This window comes from Staurois parvus, unplaced genomic scaffold, assembly GCF_062004578.1.
Source record: "Staurois parvus isolate SC_StPar_1 unplaced genomic scaffold, SC_StPar_1.0 ptg000097l, whole genome shotgun sequence".
Classification (NCBI taxonomy): Eukaryota; Metazoa; Chordata; class Amphibia; order Anura; family Ranidae; genus Staurois; species Staurois parvus.
Genome location: NW_028317893.1, coordinates 5894629 through 5919714, shown reverse-complemented (window position 1 = coordinate 5919714; position 25086 = coordinate 5894629). Strand labels below are relative to the sequence as shown.

The window sequence follows — 25086 nt, the reverse complement described above, 5'->3', positions numbered from 1 at the left end:
TTTTGGACAATGGATCCTTCATTAAGTGCTCAACTTGGCACATAATGTAATGTGTGTAGTCAGCCTCACGGTACTATCTAGGGCTGTGGTCCATTTCTGTGGACTTTGAAGATGCCCATTGTGATGGGCAAAGCCTAGACCCATAGTAGTTTAAGCATTATGGAGGATGGGACAGAAGAAATGAATAGCATGCCTTTTGCAGCTGGCCTACAGGTAAATCAAACCACAGCGCATGATAACTGTTCCCTTGCCCTGAGCCATGTTCTGTTATGACACTGTTCCCATTATCTAACTGTTGCTCACTCTCAGGCGTGCATGCAACATATGGCCTGCCTGACAACCTTCAGTTTGCAGAAGCACTACATGTTCTTTATTATACCTGATCCTCTGCAGAATTCAGAAGTGGAACCCCCTTTTCTTGTGGATATTATGAAGGAAAGTATTGTCAGCACAATTTTTGTAACAGAGGCTTTAGAGGGTTGTTTTTCCCTGTCATTTTATGAGGTATAGGCTTGCAGCTTCACAATAAATGCTTTATACTGTGGAAACGCTAATTTGCCCCCCTTCTACAGCTTCAACAGATTAGCACTTTTCATTATTCCAAGGTATCTACTTCCAACTCAAGACTTCCCACCTGCTTTTGTCACAAGCCTTGGACTCCCATATCCACCAAGCCTGCCCAATGTGAGCATCTACCCAATAACTGACTTAAAATCTCTGTATGGTTTTCTTTGTGTACTAAAATTTCAGATTGAATCAATAAGATCCATCATTCGTTCTCTCAGACAATGGTAATTTCTTGCATCAGTAGACATACAAGATGCCTGTCTGCACATCTCCATATTCTATTCACATGAATGCTTTCACAAAAATGCTTGCCGTCATGCTGGCCCTTCTACAAACTTAGGGCATTCATGTCACAGGTTACATGGTAGATCCCCTTCTGCGAGACTTCTCAGCCACAAACTTGGCTGCCAACATCCAGAGGCCAATTCAGTTCCTTCAAACTTTCAAACGGATAATCAACCTTCCAAAGTCTGTTCTCCAGCCCCCACACCATCTGGTCTAATTTTGGACTTAGCCCAAGCCAGAGTTTTCTATCCCCAAAAGAACGTTGCTTCCCTAAAGTAACCACACAAGGATCCTCTGGTCAAAATCCTACCCCCTTCAGTTTGCTTCTGCATGAAGGTCCTGGGCTTGATCTTGGCCTCCTCCAAGGCCACTCATTTTGCCCAGTTTAATGTCATACCTCTTCAATCTCTCATACTCAGGATGTGAAACAAGCAAATCCATCCAACCAGAAAAAACTCTCTTACATGATGGATCTCCAATATTTTCTGGGGTTGGAAAAGTCCTTTCCTTCACATGCCCTGGAAGATGGTGAGAGTGGATGCCAGCTGTACAGGCTACGGTATAGTTTACAATTCTGTTACTGTCCAGGGGACCTGGTCCTCACAGGGTTCAAAACTTCAAAAAAGCCTTTATTGTGCAACATTTACTTTAGGTTGAAAAGACTACAAGATTAGCTCATCTTCTAAACTAGAACCCCAGAATGTATTCTCGTGCCCAAACTGCTTTAACACATATTTTAGATGCTATTTTTTGTCTAAAACAATTTTTTCTTAATGGAAGAAGCAAAGCCAACGCTCTTTTGGCTATACTTATCCTGTGGATCACAGGATCTACAAATGTAACCCATTTTCAGCTAAACAGTGGGCTGAAGTCACTTAGCCGGTCCAGGTCGCGGAGTTTTCACCCTTGGAGCTGGCAGGGAACTGATGCTGCATCTACCTAGTTCAGTATAATTGGGGGGGGGGGGGAGCCCATACTTCTCTTTTGCATGCATTTCTATGCACTCTCCTTCAGACATGTTAGAGTGGATGATTTTGGTGTATGCTTCCTGGTGAAAGGGAATTTCCTGCTTAATATGTAGAACTGCATATTTGCATATTTAGTAATGCAATGTTTGTGCATTTGACATATGCTCTTATTTGTCTTTGTGTAAAGCCGAATATATACATACATATATATATATATATATATATATAGATCGACTGGTTCACCAGGGACTGGCTGAATTTCGGTCCACATATATACAACGAGGTTGTACAGAAGTTGATCTAAATCAAAAACTCACAAATGTCCTAGGTCCTCAAGAATATATAGGCTTCATAAATAATGGACTCAAACATTTACAACATGATTTGGGAGTCCCTAGCAAACCATACATGAAAAACAAAAAATAATAAAAACTAGTTACGGACAAATCTGAACTGGGTCCTTTTACATAATCACAAAACTTTAGACAAATGCATCATACCAATCCACTTTTCATAATAAACAGAAGGGTTTTCCAATGTAATTTCTGGCCCAGCCATCCCAATGTGTTTTTCTGTCACTTACCTCATCCACAGGAGGTTTACTTTTTCATCAATTTATTTGACTGTTTGAACAGATTTTCAGATTTCAACATTTTTTAGATGGTCTCTCAACATTCACTTCCTGTGGGTCACCTCCCAGAAGCCTTCACTTCCTTGTTGCATCACAGTAGAGGATGTGATAGGTTGTGTTCCTCACAATATACAATTTGATTGTACAATCTCCTTTCGATCTCCCATCAGCTATGTAGTACAAGGATCTGTGTGATTTGATACAGACTGAATAGATTGTTCAGGTGTGTCGTCCTATTCCATAGTTCTGGTAAATCTAAAGGAAATTGTACAGAGATTTTACAATCAAATTTGCATAGTGTATGGCCAGCTCTATACAAGTACATAGGAGGGAGACACTCAGTTGTCAGGCCTCATTCACATCTCCATGTAGTGAAGACTCACATTCCTGTATGCGGTTGTTTTGTGCGTTTTGGAGCGTTTTCACTCGTCGTGCATAGGGAAACCCATTCACTTGAACGGTCTGCCCTACACACAGCAATCGCCCAGAAAATTATTATTATTATTTCAGGTACTTGTATAGCGCCGTCAATTTATGCAGCATATACATATATATTGTACATTCACATCAGTCCCTAACCCTCAAGGGGAATACAATCTAAGGTCCCTAACTTACATTCATACATACACATACTAGGGATAATTTAGACAGGTTTCAATTAACCTACCAGCATGTCTTTGGAGTGTGGGAGGAAACCGGAGTACCCGGAAGAAACCCACGCAGTCACAGGGAGAACATGCAAACTCCAGGCAGGTGGTGCTGTGGCTGGGATACGAACCAGCGACCCTAGTACTGCCAGGCGGAAGTGCTGACCATTTAGCCACTGTGCTGCCCCAAAAAGCTCCAGAACTTTTTTTTGGAGCGGAGCACGGTGCATTAGTGCAGTTTTTGGTGCATTTGCCACACTTGAGGTGCCTTTTAACATGTAATGACAACACAAACATGATGCACATTTGCAGTGTTTCTGACATGCATGGAAAAGCAAGCATTTGCTTGCAGTTTGACATGCTTTCGTTAACACACAGATGTGAATGGGACCTCATTGTTCTGAGTAAACGCACCAATTTCACTTTCAGGCCCCATTCATGCCGAGAGTGCCAGGAGTGTGTCTCTTTTGGTTCTTTTTTTTCAGTGACACACATAGGGCAGCCTGTTGATTGCAATGGGCTATGCTACATGTCACATAGTAGCTCATGGGACATTTTGGCTTGGTGTGTGTTGCACGTTTTTTTTGTTTTTTTTTTAACGGCATGTTTTGCTGCATCTGTCACCTGGTTTTTCATGTGGCAATATGTGGTTTTCTTCTATGTTTGGTGTGCCGTTAACAAGTAATTACACTGAAAGTGCAACTAGTTATTTTAGGTGTATAAAGGTGGCCATATACTATATAATCTGATTGTACAATCTCTGTACCATCTCCTTTAGATTTACCAAAACTATAGAATAGGATACACCATCTATCCAATTGCACTACATCATGGGTGTGCCGTGGGCTGCATACAGCCTGAGCCCATCTGTAGACACTGGGGTAGCCAGACAAATGCACGTAGGGAGAAATCCCGGTGATGCTATGAAAAAATAGTTGATGAGTGAAGGGTGTTTACTAATGAGGTAATTGCAGCATGTGTGTCCTAATGAGATTAGCTGGTAATCTGCTTCCGGGGTCCTACTGGCTCCTCTGTCCTCTCTCTACATTCCTGGAATTGAAAAAGCTTTTCATGAAATTTACCAAAGGCTAAAGTAGGTTCTTCAGATCCAAGAGAGCTGAAATATTGCAACTGAGGTACATTAATGCTATAATGGTACATACGGGAGTTGGATTTTATTTAAGAAAAAAAAAAGTGAACTCAGCCTTTAACCAGTTCTGCGCCGCCCTATAGCAGAAATACTGTTACAGGGTGGCACGGGTGCACATAATCACGTGTGTATATATGCGTGATTTTGCGTGCACGCCCTACCCGCACCGCCGTTCACAGCCTTGGCTGTCAGTCACCGGGTCCCGACCGGTAATTACTCGCCGGCACCCAGTGATCATCAAGAATCTCTAACGGGGGGAGAGACCTGTATGTAAGCAATACAGATCTCTCTCCTGTCAGCTTCTGCTTTGTATGGTTCTACATAGCACAGCCATACAAAAGCAGTGTGCTTACGGTGAAGCACACACACAGCCTCCATAGTGAAACAGAACACAGTTAACGCTTTGATCACCCCAGATGTTGACCCCTTCATGCCCAGGGCCATTAGTACAGTGTCAGTGCTTTTTATTAGCACTGATCACTGTATTGATGTCACTGAGGATGTCAGTGACACCAAGTCTGTTCCTCCCAGTGTCAGAATGCTTGCTGCAGTTCCTCTATAAGTCGCTAATCGCCGCCATTACTTTTTTAAATTCCAGTAGGTATAGTGCCATTTGTAAACATTATAACTTTCACATAAACTAGAACATAAAACACCAGAGAAATGTTGAACGTCTATTGCTGGCAATGAGAGGATGGTGGGCGACATACCCGTCTCAATTCCTGTGTCTTTTTTGAAGGGCATACCGAGTGCCAAGGTGCCTTCCCAAAGCACTTTCAGTAGGAAACCGCACTTAGCCCTAGTTCACATATATGCGGCTGTGCAGGCCACGTTTTGCGTGGGCACAAGAGCTCATTCATTTGAATGGACTCCCGTGACACGCAGAGAAGTCGTCCCTGCACTTCTTCTGAAATTGCAGCCTGTACAGGAACCTCGGTTCCCAGTATGGTTGAGTTTTCCAGTGCAAGCTGCATGCTATCAGAACTAATAGCACCAGCCCGCGGTTCCGCATACCTCTGTGCGGGTGGTGCGGCTGCATGGATTTTCATGCAGATTCGCAGCGCCACCACCTGCACAGATGTGAACCTAGCCTTAGTCTGCATTAGCATGGCTAGGGGATGCATTCTTGGGACCCATTTAGAAACCTATCCACACCCATTTTAAAGCAAACTTATGAATCAGCTAGGACGAACGTTTCTATGGATGCCAGTTGTAAGTTTCTATAGATCACACAGTAAAAAAATAAACCCTCTGTATGTGGCGGTTAAACCTCTTATTTTCTGCAGTCACCAAGAGTGCCTTTGTGTTTTTTGTAGAGACTTATGTATTATGAATTATGTATGATCATATCCCATCCAAATCACATTTCTCAAGGGAGAAAGCATGCTGTTCAATTAATCTTTTCTTATAGCTGAGGTTCCCTATGCCCTTTATTAATTTAGTTGCAACTATTCCATTCTTACAGACCTTTTGGTGATATGGTGCCTGAAACTGAACTGCAAATTTAAGACAAGGTTTTATTAATTATACTGAAAAAGATGGTCTCTCTTAGGACATCAGACCCTGCAATGAGGTGATGGCCATCATTGTCATCTTTATTTAACCACTTGCCCTCCAGAGGATTTACCCCCCTTCCTGACCAGGCCATTTTTTGCGATACGGCGCTGTTACTTTAACTGACAATTGTGCAGTCAATGAAATTGATGTCCTTTTTTTCCCACAAAAAGAGCTTTCTTCTGTGTTATGTGATCACCTCTGCGGTTTTTATTTTTTGCGCTATAAACAAAAAAGTAATGAAGACAATTTTGAAAAAAACAAACCCCATATTTTGACTTTTTGCTATAAAGCATGTCCAATAAAAAAATTTAAAAAATCAAATTTCTTCCTAAATTTAGAACAAAATTCCCAATACATGTAAAATTAATTGGTTTATGTGAAAGTTATAACATTTACAAATGGCGGTATATATACTGGAATTTTTTATTTTTTTTATACTAGTAATGGCGGCGATCAGCGACTTATAGCGGGACTGCGGCGGGTATTCTGAGACAGGGTGGGAACTGACTAACTGCCACTGACATCCCCAGTGACACTAATAGTGATCAGTGCTAATAAAAAGCACTGACACTGTACTAATGACACTGGGCAGGAAGGGGTTAACATCTGGGGCGATCAAACGGTTAACTGTGTGCTGTGTGTGTTGTGCTGTTTTACTAGGGAGACATGCTGTGTAGAGATACAAAACAACATGTCCATGCTGACAGGAGAGACCTGTGTTGTTTACACACAGGTCTCTCCCCTGTCAGCTTTCCCCGACAATCACCAAGTGCCGGCCGGGACCCGGTGATTGACATCTCTAGCCACCATTAGCTGCGCGGGTAGGGTGGTGTGTGCACGCCCCTTACCTGCAAATGCAATGTGTGTATATATACACATGTGATTTTGCGCAGCCCTGCCGCCCAGTAGCAGTTGCAATTACCCCACTTTCATTAAAGCGGTCGTAAAGGTTATTAAAAAAAAAAGTTAAGAGCATAACATGGCACCATGTATTGCATACTAGCACATTATGAAAGACTTGCCTTAAAACGAAGCCCTCCATCATTGCACTGTCTCCGCTCACTGGGCTTCCATCTTTACCTATTCCATATTCCTTATGGGTTTGTGGGCTGTGACCGCTGTGGCGGCTAGAGATGTCAATCACCGGGGAAAGCTGACAGGGGAGAGACCTGTGTGTCAGCAAGTATAAACCCCAGTCTGTCTGCCTTTGCATATTAAAGCGGAACAATACTCACCTTGGCTCCAGCAATGTGGTGTCTCTTCGGGCAATGGATTCCGGGTCTCGATCACCAGCCGCTATCATTGGCGGGGATAACGTCTGTCAGATTTGGCATTGCCAGCTTGTACAGTGAGCTGTGCATGCGTGGCTCATTGTACAGGGGCAGACAGGCAGATCAATATCTTTCATGCAAAAGAGACCAAGCATGTCTCTTGTTAAATAAAATGTCTGACTGTTCGCTCCTTTTTAATTGTGGTCTAAAATTCCATTGGGGGGGCTGGGGGTAGTTGGGGTGGCACTACAAATGTTGTAAGCGTAACCTAAAGAAGTTCTGTAGTCTCAGCATACACTTTGGTTTTTTTTTTTCTTTTTTTAAATCAGCATTGTAATAGCTATATGAACAATTTATATTTTTGACAATCCAACCAATCAAGCTTACTTGAAAAATCTCCTTTCATGTTGTGAGTTCTGTCTGCTGGTTATCTCTTTCCACAACTTCCTGGATTCCTGATTTGCAGCCTCTGCTCTCTCTTACTTTCCATTTCTAAGGACTACATATCCCATGGTACCTTGTCTCCTGCAATTACTGATTCCTGTATTGACTCCTCCTCCTCATCACCTCTGTAGGCAGGCTTTGTGTAATGTGTGACACAGCAGTGCCTACTCACAGGGCATAGTGAGTATGTCACAGAATTCAAAGAAGTAAATCTGTATGGATCATCACCGATATCATTCAAATAATAGGAGTCTGCTAAAAAATAATTGAAATAAAATGCAAAATGAATTTGATTGTAAATTGTAACCATAGATACATTATTGGAGGAATTAAAAAAGTCTTTGCAAAAGCACCAAGTATTGCAAACATAATGTATGATGTTTTCTCAGATAAATGTATTCATTTATGGATGGATCACTTTGTCATGTCTCCATTTTTGTTTCTTCCAGGTTATCGTATCACTAGGAATTATAATCTACAAGGCACTTGATTATGGCTTGAAAGACAATGAGGAAAGGGAGCTGAGTCCTCCCCTGGAGCGCTTAATAGACAACATGACCAATATTGATGAGACTGATGGCAGCACTGATGAAGGATATGATGCTCTGGATGAGGAAGATGAGGATGCTAGTGAGAAAGCAATGCCAGAATTTCGTCATTCTTATAAGAGTGTCATGAAGGTATGCAATTTCTTTTATGCATTGGGATTGTACAAAGGTGGTAATTCGCATGAGTGACGTATTTCGTAACATGTTTTAGTATTGGGGATTTTCCCGTCACATGTTCTATGTTTTGGTTAAGAAAGTAGAAGACTGGAATGCACATATATTATTAATAAAACCTAAGTGCTCAGAGCCGATAGATGAGACGATGCAGTTTAAACGGCCTTTCCTATTTTGTATGTAATGAGAAAGCGGCTTATATGCAATCTTGCAGCCCTCCAAGACCAGAAACCTCAGGATTTGCTTTGTGTTAGTTTGAATAAATATTCATGGTTCAATATTCCATGAAAACATTATTCCTTTTAAGTTATTCAGGGTTTTTTTTTCTTTTTTCTGTAGATCAGAGTTTATAAAGTTAATCTCATTTCTGCATTTTTTGTGAATAGATCATAGGTTTAAGGTAAAGAAACTCAGTTTTTAATGCAATTTAATTTTTAACAGAAAAAGCCTTAAAAAAGAACTAAACTGAAAAAGTAAAAAGTTGCAAGAAACCTTTACTGCAGAAGAGACATACTGTGGCTCGTCTGCAATAAAACAAACTTCCCTGCCTGTTCACAGTCTTTTATACGATGTACATTGAGCTGTAACTGCTTTAGGTCCCTTGCACACGGGGCGGACTTCATTGAGATCTCCAAGGGATCTGTCCGGTCATCCCCTGCTGATCAGAGCAAAACTGGCAAGATGACACATCCGTGTTGCTCAGTTTTTGCAGAATGTACACAGACCGAGCCGACTCTGCTCTAAGCCCTGGTTCACATATATGTGGCCGTGTGGGCCGCGTTTTGTGCGGGCACGGAGCCCTTTCATTTGAATGGACTCCCATGCCCCATGACACGCAGAGAGTCCTGGTTCACATATATGCGGCCATGTGGGCCACATTTTGCACGGGAAAAAGAGCCCATTCATTTGACACATTCGTGTTGCTCAGTTTCTGCATAATGGACACAGACCGAGCCGACTGTGGTCTAAGCCCTGGTGCACATATATGCGGCTGGGCAGGCCGCGTTTTGCGCGGGCACAAGAGCCCATTAATTTGAATGGACTCCTGTGCCCCATGAAACGCAGAGAACCCTGGTTCATATATATGCAGCCGTGCGGGCCGCGTTTTGCGTGGGCACAAGAGCCCATTCATTTAAATGGACTCCTGTGCCCCATGACAAGCAGAGAAGAAGTCCCTGCACTTCTTCTGAAACCGCAGCCCGCACGGGAACCTCGATTCCCAGTATGGTTGCGTTTTCCAATTTGGGTGTGCTGTGCCATTAGAATTAATGGCACCCGCCCGTGGGTCTACATTCCTCTGTGCGGGTGGTGCGGCTGCACAGATTTTCGTGCGGATCCGCAGCGGCACCACCCGCACAGATGTGAACCTAGCCAGAGGTCCCTGCACTGCTTCTGAAAATGCAGTCCACACGGGAACCTCGGTTCCCAGTAAGGTTGTGTTTTCATGTGCAGGCGGCGTGCCATTAGAACTAATGGCACCCGCCCGCGGGTCTACATTCCCATGTGCGGGTGGTGTGGCTGCACGGATTTTCATACGGATCCGCAAGGACACCACCTGCACAGATGTGAACCTAGCCTTAGGGCGGCACCTGGCTGCCCTCTGATCCACCGAGACAGAGGATGACTGATCCCCTTGTTTGTTTTGTTGTTTTTAAGCAGATCGGATCAGATTGGAGGTAGGCGGATGTAAATGGACGCAAGTCAGTTTACACCTGCCAGTCCATAGGGGTGAATGTGACAGTTCGATCAGGTCCACCTGAAAAACTGATAGGCCCTAGTTGGACCTGCCGTGTGAAAGGACCTTTATTTTTCTTATAAGTAAAATTGGCAATCTGCCTCTGGGATGTGTAGGTACAGCGTCAGTAAGACAAATGTCACATGGCTGTACCTGCTGACTGCACGACATAAACCCATTTATAAAACCTTGGATGGGTTTGAAAAGTATTGTCAGAATTTTGTGATTAACATTATGTAATACTAGTGCAAACTAGCATATTTACATCCTTGCTTTCTCTCGCAGTTGTGGTGTAAATGTCAAAGGATAGATGCTGCAACATGGCAGCATCTCTCCTTATAGATTATATATTCATATTATGTAGCAAACCTCTCTGAATTATGAATAATCTGTACAAGTATAGGCTTTCAGTAATATATTAAAGGTGTACAGTTATGCATGAACATTATCTTATCTATTGGAAGTCTAATTTTAATTCTGATTTTCTTCTTAAAGCTGAGTTCCAGTTAAACTGTAAAAATATAAGTTGGCAGCTACAAAAATTGTAGCTGCTGACTTTTAAAAAAAAAACAGCCACTCACCTGTCCCTTGATCCCGCGGTGTCCTCCCCGCAGCCTGTTTCACCGGCTGTGTGGGCACCCGGCTGTGACTGCTTGTGGCTTCACAGCTGGGTACTCACTGCGCATGTGCGAGTAGCAGTGCGCTTCCTGAATGGTCCCGTAGTCTTCTGGGACCTGTCACGTGTCCCACAAGACAACAGGGAGAGGGGGGGCATTGCCTAGGCGATTGCAGCAGAAGTGGAAGAGGGTACCTGTCAATTTTGGGTACCCACTGTCCTATACCCCCTACTCCCACTTCCCAAGGGTGCCAGTCTTTAACGGGGAGCGGGGGAACGGAACTAAAACGGAACTTTCCCTTTTGGGTGGAGTTTAGCTTTAAGCAACTAGCTGTTCTGCCAGCTTAATTATTCTTTAGTTTTTGATGTACTGTAGATAGTATAAGGTAAAAAGTATTTCTCTTTGTGGACATTTTCCCTGTGACACCAGTACAAGAATATTGGGGTGGTGTTGTCATGGAGAAAGGCACAGTCAACAAAAAAAACCACTTGAAAAAAAAAAAACACCGTGCAGACTTCACTCAATTTTCTTTTAAAGACCATTTCTATTTGTGTAGATTGACTTTTATCTTGAGGCAAGTTATTGGTCCTCCCATGACACTTTATAGCTGCCTATAATTACACCATACAATAATCAGTTGTGTGAATTTAAACCTTCACTATTGTTTGTCTTGGAAACCAAACGGCAGCTTACTCTTGCTGGTAACAGTATTCCTATCTGAAACCCAGCTGCATTTTTTTCTTACTCATCATATCACTTCTACATGCAAGAAATCTGTTTGGACAGATTTCCTTATCCTGAGTGTGAAATAAATTACCGCTGCTGTATCTTTGTGCTTTCTGTATTCCTTAATGGACTGCATTGCTTTCATAATCAAGATGGCTCACTGTGAGGTTTATGTATCAAACTGCTTGGAATGCTGAATTCTAGACACAAATTTACTAAAGCTGTCCATGCACTGTAAGATTGCTCTGCCAACTGTTGTATTCTGACAGTCGGCTCCTGCAGCTGTCAGAATACCCAAACAGTGGCTGCATCTGTTTGGATGTAGCAACTGATTTGCCTACAAATTACCGCCCGCTTCATGAGATTTTTTATATCAAAGGATATTGATGCCAAGGACCACCCACGACTCAAATTTCAGCAGGTTCATCGGGAACTGGCCAGAATTCAGTATAGCCAGCGTTAGACCCATATCACACTAGTAATCTGATTTCTGGCAACAACTAGCCAGTATTAGAATCGCCAAAATAGCATCCACCCGTCTACTCAGATGGCGTTATACCTGTACCTGAACCAGCAGGTTGTTGCTTCTTTGCTGCTTAGGGAGAATCTGCAGTGTTCTGGCTTGCCGTGGTGGAGATGTTGTATGAGCGTAGTGAGTGTTTTCCTAAACCTAGGTTCACACCTAAGCATTTTCTGTAGCATTTTGAATAAACGCAGTACAGTCCATTTAACATAATTTCCTATGGGACATGTTCACACCTGTGCATTTTCACCTGGTGCATTTTTTGCAAAGGGCCAGGGACTTTTTTGAAAACAAAAAGTTGCATTTTTGGTTCTATAGACTTCAATGGAAATGCTGCAAAAAATCATGTATTGCATTTTTGATGCGTTTTTAAATCTGACTAGCAACAAGAAAAATTTTAAAAACTTAAACTTAAAAAAGAAAAAAAAAAACGCATCAAAAACTCGTCAACGTAAGTGCAAAAATGCAAAATGCAGCTCAAAAAGCAATGCAGAAACGGCTCAAACGCAACCTGCATAGGCGTGAACCTAGCCTTAGCCATCCTTTTCAACTGAAAATAAAGCAGTGCTCTTCAAGGTTCCTGGTTCCTATATATATTAAAATTTTTTGTGCGCTGTTGTTTTATGTTGGCACTGATTTATAATTATTGATTGTATTGTTACATAGAAATGAGATATTAATTTAATTTGTGTTCACTTTATAAGTTCATTATCCAGAGATATATCACGTTGAGGAGCGCTGCTTTATTTTCAGTTGAGATTGTGACTGCTCTACAGGGACGAGTTAGCAGCTCTTCCTAAAATATCTGTTTGATATTTGTACTTTTATTTTGATTAGTTCCATAGGCGCTTTCCCCAAATTGTTGTTTTATTTAGCAACCCTTTTGCTAGAAAGTTGCAATTACTTGTAGATGGGCATTGTTTTCCAGCATTTGAGGTGTTAAAGTCTGCAGATTCCCATTTTTTTTTTTTATTGATGTAGTGTAGGTAACTGTTCTCTCCAAGGACTGATTCAACCCCCATACCCTCCACCCTGTTCTCAAGCAGAGAAGGACAATCACAAAGGAAGATGCTATGGCTGTATTCTGTTCATTTTTATAATAATTACTTTGTATATACTGAATCTGTTCATAACGTTTAGCTTTAAGTCTTCAATCACATGGGAATATGTGTCTTCTGCCTGGAACACAGGTGCTTGCTGACAGAGCTAGCAGAAGGTTGTTAGTAAAATATGTACCTAAAGTACTCATGGTAGGTGAGTACATCATTTAGGCATCTCCATTTTTTTCAAATTACTTTGCTTTTGTATGCGTAAACATGTTTACATGTGTTTAGACCCGTAAAATCTGCAAATATGTATGGGCCCAGATACAGCTGTGTCCTACTTCTATATTTATTTTGTGTGCTGCTTTTAGTTTTTGTTTGTAGATACAGTTGTATGTATGGCCCTACTGATTCCTATAGATGCATACATAGCTGTATGCTGTGGGCATCTACAGTAAATGACTGTATAAATGAGCTCTTTCATATATGGAATATCTTTCATTCCTGGAAGTAAATTATGTTAATTGCTACCAAAATGGTTTTTTTTTTTCCAATTTTTTGGTAACAAAAAAGTTTACTTTTTATTTTTTTGTGTCCAGGAATGGAGTTGTAAGAGAGACTGCAGTAACCTGGCATGTCTTAAGAATATCTGAACACACATGAAATTGTGCATAACAAATCCACTGATATTCTGCTTGAGATGAGACAGTGAGAGGCTTGCTCCTTGCTGCCTTTATATGTTAAAAATCTAGGAAAGGTAGATGATTCCATAAATGATTTATTATGCCCATGACAGAGAGCCTGATACCAATTTATCCAGTATCCCAAGAGGGAATATCACAGCTGTGCCCATTTCATGGAAATGCATCTGAGCCATTGTCTGACAGAATAATTTGATGAGGCAGAATATTATTTGCATTTTAATCTTTAAAGCAAATCTTCAGGTTTAGGAAAAAAGAAATTTAAGACATTAATTAAATCTTTCCTCAAACAATCTTCCTTTATTTGTTGTAAGCCAACAGAAGGCCTCCCTTTTTGCATGCTGTGCAGCACGTGCCTTTTTCAGCTTTAGTTTTGCTTTATTTTTGGAGGTATTGCAGGTATGACATATCCCAGGATGCAAAGGCAAACCAACCAGCGACCTGGAACCGTGTCATCTGCAGTCACTTATAGTTCGAGTGTATATATTCTGGAAGTGTCTGATGCAGTCGTCACATCTAGTGTGCAGTGAGGAACAGCAGGAAGGAGAACGCACGTGGTGTGCAACATGGAAATGTTGTAGTAGAAGGTGAGCGGGGACCGGAGAGATAGGACTGAGCGGCAGAGGATCAGCAAAGTTGGGAGACCGGAGCAGAAGAAACTAGCAATGTCATAGAACAGTAGAAAAGTGATGGTAGAAAAAGACCGAGCGGTCCATCGGGTCTGTCCGTTTTTTGTTGCCCACACTGAAGATGCCAGCGCCTAGAATACAGGATGGCCGGTGAAACGGGCTGCGGCGGGGGCAATGCAGGATCATGGGACAGGTGAGTGGCTGTTTTTTAAAAGTAAGCAGCTACAGTATTTGTAGCTGCTGACTTTTATTTTTATTTTTTTAAAGAGTGAGTGGAACTCCGCTTTAACTTTTTTTTTTTTTCTTTTTTTCTTTAACTTTTTTTGTGTGTGTATAGATCTTTGCTTGTCCCAAGCATGTTTGAAGCTATTTTACTGTTGATTGGCTCACTACCTCTGCTGGAAGTTTATTCCAAGCATCAACTACTCTTTCAGTAAAGTAGTACTTTCTAAGATTAGTTTTGAACGTTCCTCCAGTTAGTTGGAGTCCTGCCCCCTTGTTCTTGTTTTTGGTTTCATGTTGAAAATACTGCTCTCCTGAACCTTATTCACCCCCTTGATGTATTTAAAGGTTTCAATCATGTCTTACGTTTCCCTTCTTTCCTCCAGACTGTACATGTTAAATTCCTGAAGTCTCTCTTGATATGTTTTATCCCCCAGACCTTTCACCATTATTGTAACCCGTCTCTGGACTCGTTCTATCTCATCAATATCTTTTTGTAAGTGAGGTCTCCAGAACTGGGTACAGTATTCTAAATGAGGTCTAATTAAGATCTATATAGGGGAATCAGGACCTCCTTCCTCCTGCCGTTGACCCCTCTAGTGATGCATCCTAAAATTCTGTTCGCTTTCCCCACTGCCTGGTCACACTGTTTGCTCATTTTGCAATCATCTGAAATGAGTACCCCCAAATCCTTTTCCTTTGAAGTGCTGGCCAACACTGTACCCCCAATGTTGTACTCTCTCAAGGGATTCTTTTTCCCTAGGTGCATTATTTTACATTTAGGAATATGGAACTGTAATTTCCACGTTTTTGACCAATCTTCCAGCAATACCAAATCATGTTCCATATTACAGACACTTCCAGGGATATCATCCCTATTGCACACCTTTTGTGTCATCAGCAAAAATACATACCTTACCCAACAAACCTTTAGTTATATCACGTACATACAGATTACATAGAACAGGACTTAGTACAGAGCCTTGTGCTACACCACTAGTGACTGGTCTCTGTTCCGAGTGAACCCCATTTACAAGCACAATCTGGTATCTATCCTTTAGCCAGCTGCATATCCACTGAAACACCCAAGGGCTAACTCCTAGCTTGTACAACATTTTTATTAGATCATTATGTGGAACTGTTTCAAATGCCTTGCTGAAATCAAGATATGCTATGTCCACAGCACCACCCTGGTCCAAAACATTGGTAATATAGTAAAAAAAAAATCCAATCAGATTAGTCTGACATGATCTGCCCTTGGTAAAGCCATGCTGCTTTGGATTCAGCAAGTTGTGCGGTTTTAATTGATCAATGAGCCTTCTTATCATGAGTGATTCCATTAACTTGACTACAACTGATGTTAAACTCATTGGCCTGTAATTGAGAGCTTCTACCTTGCTGCACTTCTTGTGGATATGTACAATATTAGCTGTCCGCCAGTCATGGGTAACTTCTCCTGTTAGAAGAGATTGATTAAAAAGATCAGTTAATGGTCCAACAACTATACCTGGAATGAATACCATCAGGGCTCATTGCTTTATTAATTCTTTAACCGAGCCAGTTCCTCTGCTACCTCTGTCTCTGTAAATCCTAAAAATGAACCATCATTACTAGAACCAACTTATTATTATCAGTATAGTTTATTTCTGACAAGACTGAACAAAAGTACTGTATTTTTCGTTCCATAAGACGCCCCTGACCATAAAACGCCCCTAGGTTTTAGAGGAGAAAAACAAGAAAAAAAATATTCTGAACCAATGGACTGCAGACATAGTACAGGAGATGACCAGAGACTGCAGACACAGTACAAGAGATGACCAGAGACTGCAGACACAGTACAGGAGATGACCAGAGACTGCAGACACAGTACAGGAGATGACCAGAGACTGCGGACACAGTACAGGAGATGACCAGAGACTGCGTACACAGTACAGGAGATGACCAGAGACTGCAGACACAGTACAGGAGATGACCAGAGACTGCAGACACAGTACAGGAGATGACCAGAGACTGCAGACACAGTACAGGAGATGACCAGAGACTGCGGACACAGTACAGGAGGTGACCAGAGACTGCGGACACAGTACAGGAGATGACCAGAGACTGCGGACACAGTACAGGAGATGACCAGAGACTGCGGACACAGTACAGGAGATGACCAGAGACTGCGGACACAGTACAGGAGATGACCAGAGACTGCGGACACAGTACAGGAGATGACCAGAGACTGCGGACACAGTACAGGAGATGACCAGAGACTGCGGACACAGTACAGGAGATGACCAGAGACTGCGGACACAGTACAGGAGATGACCAGAGACTGCGGACACAGTACAGGAGATGACCAGAGACTGCGGACACAGTACAGGGGATGACCAGAGACTGCGGACACAGTACAGGGGATGACCAAGAGACTGCGGACACAGTACAGGGGATGACCAAGAGACTGCGGACACAGTACAGGGGATGACCAAGAGACTGCGGACACAGTACAGGGGATGACCAAGAGACTGCGGACACAGTACAGGGGATGACCAAGAGACTGCGGACACAGTACAGGGGATGACCAAGAGACTGCGGACACAGTACAGGGGATGACCAAGAGACTGCGGACACAGTACAGGGGATGACCAAGAGACTGCGGACACAGTACAGGGGATGACCAAGAGACTGCGGACACAGTACAGGGGATGACCAAGAGACTGCGGACACAGTACAGGGGATGACCAAGAGACTGCGGACACAGTACAGGGGATGACCAAGAGACTGCGGACACAGTACAGGGGATGACCAAGAGACTGCAGACAGTACAGGGGATGACCAGAGACTGCAGACAGTACAGGGGATGACCAGAGACTATGGACCATTGGGGAGGGAGGGGAAGTGGGTACCTGAATTTGACAAGTACCCACTTCCGTGGAGTTGTCCTCCCTTTAGTGTGGGCACCCGGCTGTCACAGCCAGGTGCCCACACTAAAAATACCGGTGCGGGAAGACTGTACAGCACTGGACTGAGGAACAGGTAAGGTCCTGCTACAGAGAAGAGCTGAGCGGCTGGCCAGGTATTCTGACACGGTGTCGGTGGCGGAAATACCGGACCAGCAGCTCCATATTCACTCCATAAGACGCATTGACATTTTCCCACCTTTTTTGCGGGGAAAAAAGTGCGTCTTATGGAGCGAAAAATACGGTAATTGTTTAAGTGGTTTGCTACATCCAAGTCTCCCTCAACATAAGTGTTGTGCCCAGTTTTCATTTTAGTTATTCCATTGTACTTACTTTTCACTAATGTACCTAAAAAAGGTTTTATCTCCTTTTTTAATAGATTTAGCAATTTCCTCCTCTTTCTGTGCTTTGGCAGCACTGATAATGTGTTTGGCCTGCTTTTTGTCTATTCTTATACTCTGTCAGCTACACCTCCTGTTTCCTTGAATCTCTAGATGCTGATTTTTTTTTTCCTTTACTATCATACTTACCTCTTTATTGAACTATATTGTTTTTTCCTCCGTTTTATTTTTACTAACTTGCCTGACATATACTCTAGTTGCCTCCAGGTTGGTAGACTTTAACAGTGCCTACTGATTACTTACTCCTGTCCTTTTACTCCAACCTTTCAACTAATTTTTTAGAAATTCACCCATTTCAGCAAAATTTGTCTTTTTTTAAATCTATATGTCACTCGTGGTATGCAGCATAGGAGCAATATAGCGGTAGTTGAGCGGGGACTAAAGCGAGGAGAATCAGCAAACCAGAGAATCAGCAGAGCTGGGGATTACTACTGAGTGGGGCAGCAGCATTGCCAGAGGTTAATATTGAGCAGGGGGATCAGCAGAGCTGAGGGTTACTTCTGAGTGGGGGATCAGCAAAGCTGGGAAATACTGAGTGGAGGATCAGCATAGCTGAGAGTACTACTGAGCAGGCGATCTGCTGAACAAGGATACCAATGAGCTGGCCATCTGCAGAACAGGGGTACTACTGGGCCCCTTTAAAACAAATAGAAAATCAACACACACACAGGGCATTTCCCAAGATTTATTAAAGCTTCAAAAAAAGAATCATCAAAGCATCACCGAAGCATAAAAAAAAAAGCATGTTGAAACGGTAGTGTGTTGTGTGTTGAATTCAAAGCAAGTGTAAATGAGCCCTTAAAGCGGTTGGCAGTAAACTTTCATTTTTAAATTGTACCTCCAGGTAAGCTTATAATATAGTCTACTTGTAGGTACTGTGAATAGTTCCTAAACTCTAAATGTGCGCCAATATATCCAAATCAGCAGTAGTCTGACTTTACTGTACGTGTACAATGACGCCCTGAGAGTGCCCTGAATGCAGAGTGCTGTGTTTCTGATGATGACTCCCGTGCACATGCACGAGAGTGACATCATTGTGGCTTGGCCAGTCAAACGGCTGGAGATCAAGAATCCGAAGGAAGACTGGGTGAAGATGGGAGTGTCGGCAGCAGTGACAGCATGCCACTGGAGGGCTGAGTTTTTTTTATGTCTGTACAGTACATACTAGCACATTATGGCATAGCACTGCAGGCCCCCCCCCCCTATTTTTCTCTTTTTAGTAGACAGGAACCTTAACTGGATGGCATTTACTTGGCTAAAGTAGTTTTCACTCTATTATCTTTTTTGGCATCGCAGGGCTGCTGATCAACTCACCCAATTCCTGCTTATGTGCTTTCGCTGCAGCATTGGCTTCACATCAGTGCTCAGAACCAGCTTCCAGATAGTGACAACAGTAAACCATGCCTGCGCAATGTGTGTCACAATGGCCATTTATAGGCCTAGCCAATGGGAATTGGAAAGTATACCCCTTACACCTCCTATTCCCTCAGCCACTGGTCTTGGCACATCCCTTCTGTAGTTCTATCTCCAGGAAGCAATGATGTAATTCAGCCCCACTTACAGTGGTGGGCGGACCGAGACTCTGACACATTCAATATGTACAGGCCTAGTGTACCTGCCCACATTCATTCATTCATTACAATTCCATGTGGTTGGTGGTAACTGTTGTTTCCTTTCACTGCAGAGAGAGGAAAGGATATGATGTAATCCCTGAAAATTAAATTAGACTTTTCTCCTCAATAGTAAGGATTTTAACAATTGTATCAACTGTTGTGTATTGTTTTGTGTAGTGTGGTGTACTAATGGGTGATTTGTTTACCTATCCTGGAGTTCACCAACTACAGATTTAAAAAGTATGAAACTTACCTCATGGATCAGTCTGGATCAGTAACCAATACACAAAAGAAACAGTGTTATGGTTTGGAACCAATTTATATTGGAGGACTTTGCAACTATTCCATTTTAGAGTCCTAGATTCATAACAGGAATACTATATTTTTTCATTTCTTTATGACTTTATATGAGTATACCATTACCTGGGAGGACTTGTGAGAGTTGAGGGAGATCATTTATTGGCCAACCCTCCTGTTCAGCATATGAACTATACAGATAAAACTGTGTTCAGCCAACATATATGAACCTATGTTTAGTGATTAATTTACATATTTGCATATGTAATATAATAAAAATGAAAGTTCAATCATGTAAAAATGTGAAAGTCATGTTAACAGCTACTCTTCGATAAACACTGTGATAACGACCCAAGTGGTTACTAGAAATACAGTGATCTGGCCAAAGATGGTACTTGCAAGCCTACCTAGCTCATAAAGAAAATCCTCCCAGAATTACTCCCCTTTAACATTCCAAAATATTCTAAAAGGAGGCAGGGGTAAATTCTACCCTTCTTGATGCTATTCTTTCTGCCCAAATATGAAGAGTGTCCAATAATCCAAAAAATGCAAGACTTAACATAAATCACAATTTAAAGTGGCTGTAAAGGCTGAATTTTTTTTTTTTTTTAATCTTCGCGTATTCTATGCATGAAGCTTAAAAAAAAACAAAAAAAACCCTGTGTGACGCTTCCCCAGCCCTAATACTTACCTGAGCCTGATCTTGATGTAGCGATGTGCACAGGGCTCTCTCCCTTCTCATCGTCTTAGAGACAGCCGCAGGAATCGTTGGCTCCCACTGCTGTCAATTACAATAAGGAGGGAGTGGAGTAATCTGCTAGGGGGCACTCAGCAGGGAGGAGGAACCAGGAGCGCTGTCTGGGAACCTGAGAAAAGGAGGATAGGGGCTGCTCTGTGCAAAACCATTGTTTTTATTTAAAAGAAATAAAATACCTTTTTAATACCACTTTATTTCAGGTACTTATATAGTGCTGTCAATTTACGCAGCGCTTTGCTTTAAACAAAAGTGTTGGGATGAATGTATAATTTACATCTGTCTGAATTTCATCTACCTATTTTTAAAAATGTTTTTTTTTGACCAGCTATGTCTTGGCCAAATCTAGATGTTAGGACACCGCTTGTGATTTGCACAGGAATCGCACTGCATTCTTGTGCACATCATATGCAATGCATGTGCGGTGTGATTTAAGCCATACAAATCGCAACTATATCAAAATGGTTCTGGACCCCCCCTTTTTTTTATTTGAATCGCATCATATGGTTGTTCACACCCATGCGATCCTATTTCTGGCATTCACACTGCTTTTCGCGATCTGTATGGGGATGGGGAGATTAATTTAACATTGACATCTGCAGCAGATCTCGAGGATGCTGTGCAATATGGGAAACGCACAGGATTCGCTGTTTCCCACATTACATCAGCGTGAACCATGACTTAAGGGCTTGTTTAGCTGTAAAAAAAATAAAATGCTACATGCTGGTAGATTACACAACTTCAGGTAAAAGGAAGCACCTGCAAGGGTTTTATGTGTAACCAGAAATAACCTTTACATATTTAAGCTGAACTCTGGGGAAATTTTAATTCTACTCTGGTTGGGCTCACCCTGCATCACAAGGTTTAAGTGCTTGTTTGATTCAAAAGATGATCTTTGGGGATCAGTTACATGAAGAGGAGGAAGCTTGCAGGAGCAGGCAATTAGACACCCTAGATAAAATGAGCTTTCAGTCCTTGCAACGCAGGATAGGTTTACATTTTGCCCTTAGTTTGGCTGAAAAACAATAAAACCAGGCTTTCAGAGAAGGCAGATGAATCCTTACTAGAATTTAGGAAGGGCAGCCACAATAACCAAATAGAGGAATATCTGGCTCAAGAAGAGGGTGCCATCGATTTCTTTAAAGGGAAGTATGGGATTACAAAAAACAATCAGTCATACTCCTCTAGGCAGTGGTGTATTTAGTTCTTGTGCTGATCTAGGCAACAATAAAATTGGGCACCCCCCGACCCCCAAAACTCTCCGCCAATCACCCCCACCACCCCGGCACCTCCATTCCACTCTCTGCCAATGACCCCCTCAACATCCCGCTTGCAGAGAGAGACTTATGCAGGCCATACGTGGGTCGAATTGTGAACTAATTTGTTGGAAATTTTGTGCGTTTTGTAATCCGATGGTGCCACCATTGATTTAGAAATTCAACCAACCAAGCAAATCAGATGTTGCTACAGAAAAGAATTTTCGTGGCCAAGAATGTTCTTTTCTTCCCAGCTCATAATTCACGCTCATTTCTTTCTTCATTATATTTCTCGCACGATTCTCCCATCATTGATTAGAAATTCGTTTTTCAAAAAATTTCTAACATGCCCGATCACTCAAATTCGATGGTCACATGAAAATTGACCGATGCTGTGGCCCACTAATGATACGAAATGTGAATGCAAATTCTTAGAAAAAGATCAGAATTCGACCCATGTATGGCCAGCTTTAGTCCAGCACTAACCTTAACCTCCAAGCCCAGTGTCTCCCTTGTGCAGGAAGCTTACACCTTCCAGCAGCGCACAGCGTTTTCGGATTCCATGGTGGAGCTTCACCAGATCCCCATCCCTGCCACGTGTGCTCTTTCTTCCGGTGGGTGGCGCTGCCCCCTGAAAATTACTACCCTAGGCAAACGCCTTGTTTGCCTTATGGTAAATACACCACTGCCTCTAGGTGGGTGCAGCATCATTCCGATACTTCATCTGTCCCTCGCTGCCTCTAAAGCCGAGAACTAAACGATCGAAGCCTGCTGATCACTCAGTCTTCGGCCTTCAGTGAGCTGATGAGAAAAGGTATTTAGCAGTTTATATTTACTAAAATAATTGCACTTCCATGTTCTGTGTACTGTGGGAGACCAGATATAGTGAATGCAGGATCCTGGGTTTAGTAACTCTTTAAGGGAGAAATTCTGAAATGATTAAAATGAGTTGAATAATACAGGCCTGAAATTCTTCCTTCTGCTAACTTTTTGTAGCCTTTTCCCCTTACCATAGGAGCTAAACTATTTGCAGATTTAATATTTATACAACTGTGCAACCCTGTACCCTCACAAATTTGTAGGAAAAAACCTTTTTCAAAGCCACTAATTAAAGATCAACGTCTGTTCTAATTATTTCCGCCTGCCCCTCCTTGAATGTCTTGCTCCTGCACAGATGTGCCAAAGCCATTTTCCCCCTCATGTGCAACACTGGTATTTGGGACCTTTTATACCAGCGAAACCCCTGCATGTGCACAGATGTGCTAAATATTTAATTGTGGGAAGGTAATGAGCAAGATGGAAACAACATGTTTTATTGGCTGAAGACCTACTTTAACTGCTGCGTCATCTGCCTGTCTGGGTATCTCAGAAGCCAAGGCATTTTCAACAGAGTTTGGGCTTTAAAGTAAAATCTCCCCCCCTTGCTTCTGATTCGCTAAAGCAATTTGTTTTTGTGATCGTGTGATTGTTGATCGCTCGGCTCTTTGTCTGCTCCAAGCAGAGAGCAGTTGCTGTCCGTGAACACCATACAAATTTGGCAAAATTTCCATTTTTGCAACACATGGCATGGCTCTGCAGGAGAGTAAAGGTAAATGTGTTCCTGTGACCCTAATGAGAAGTACAGCCAACAAGTTTTGACGTTACTTTAAAGTGGAACACCAGTCTCAAATTGAATACATAACTGAGCTATAACAGAGTGTACACATCCTCGCATCCTGTGCATGAGCGCTTCATGTAGTGCATTCAATAATCCTCTAACGTCATCCTTCAGGATGTGTCTTTAATAAAATTTCTGGCTGTGTGACAATCCGTGTTGCACAACCATTTCCATTTTTCAAACATTTTTCTTAACCCCCCCCAATTGCTGTTCACACTACAGATGTCAGCAGGTTGAAAGCCGCTGCTTCCTGCCCATCCAAAAAACGGCTAGGGGAAGAAGGATCAAAATGGCCAAGTGAATGCAATTTTATAATTCTTTTAAAACTTTCACTGCTGGATCTTCTTTTTACGTATGTATGTATTTTTTTCGTTTAGGTCTGAAGATTACTTTAAAGCCCCAAAACATACATGTACTTGGGGGTGGGAGACTTTTAATATTAATTATTAGGGTGTGTTTTCTAATACTTTTTATTACGGTTTAATTTTTTTTAGACTTTTTTTTTTTGGTTGTTTTTTTCATTTGTTTTAACTTTATTACTATCACAAGGGGGCTAATAAGTGTCAGTGGGAGATAATTAGGTGGCTGGCTGGAGTTTAGCTTTAAACTAAAGATCATCATTTTGTTTACCATGTTAAATAAGGGTGAATGGCTAATTTCTGCCTGAAGGATTCATCATGCGATCCCTGTGAAATTTTTGTACACTACTAAGATTATACCGATTTATATTGAAAAGGCCACAGCCTTTTCCAGAGACTTTTCACATTGAAAGATTCGGTAGGCCTGTGTCCATCTTCATCAAATGTATCATCCTTTTTATAATTTTTAAAAATGTATTTATTTTTGGAAGGGAACTGTGATAGTAAATCTAAAAACTCCCCCTGACATTTTCTTTTTTTTTTTTTTTATTGACTGAAAGGTTCAAGGTTACACCTACCTAGGAAACAAAAGTCCTGACTCAAGGTTCTGCCATGCCGAGCTCAGGCTCATTCTGGCTCTACTCACACATGCCTCCCACTGGTCATCCTCTTCATGTAGATATTCACCCAGCATTTCTACATGTAGCTGCTCTGGGTGGAGAAAGGCAATATCATCAGGGCTGCCTCTTTGCTGGCCTTCTGCTGGATGATCCTCCTTTCCTTGATATGTGACTAGGCTGACCTGGAACTGTACCTTCCTCTGAGGAACTGTCTGCCTCTTGCTGGCACTGATCTTTACTGGGGCGGTCTTTTATGGCAGCAGGAGGAACTTGACCTGATATTTGTGGTAGTTCCAGGCACTTCTTGCCCCATGCTTCTCCACCTTCCTCTCTGGCTTGTTTAATGAGTCACTTCAGGTGGGTCTCCATACCTGCAAGAATGAACAACCTTGTGAGTTCTTGGTATTAAATGTCAGTTTAAAGTAGATCTGAGCTCACAATTGCTGCTCTCCTGATGGCTGGCATGTGCGTTGACTCTCCACACCTTAATATAGCGTTGCAAGACCCTTCCATTCTGCCGGGTCAGCTGACATGCCTTAGGCTCCTTCACGAGCAAGAAAAAGAGACAGAGATGGAATTAGAAGCTTGCCACAATATCACTAGAAAGGAGGACCTTAAAACTGGTACCCCCACCTTCCCCTTTGCATTCTGACTACTTCTGGCAGTAGTTTTACTTACAGTGTGCTCTTATACGCCAAGAGACTTTTATGTGCCCCTCGGAGTGTTAGACTTTTCCCAACACAAGT

General features: G+C 42.3%; 1 protein-coding gene across 6 annotated transcripts in view; it reads left to right on the top strand.

Annotated features, from left to right (window-relative positions):
- Positions 1–25086, top strand: part of SPIRE1 (spire type actin nucleation factor 1) — a 272091-nt gene that overhangs the window by 111992 nt on the left and 135013 nt on the right. For all 6 annotated transcript variants that reach the window (XM_089671043.1, XM_089671041.1, XM_089671038.1 and 3 more), the window contains exon 3: positions 7970–8200. In XM_089671043.1, the coding sequence (XP_089527169.1) occupies positions 7970–8200 (231 nt within the window). The remainder of the gene's footprint in view (positions 1–7969; positions 8201–25086) is intronic.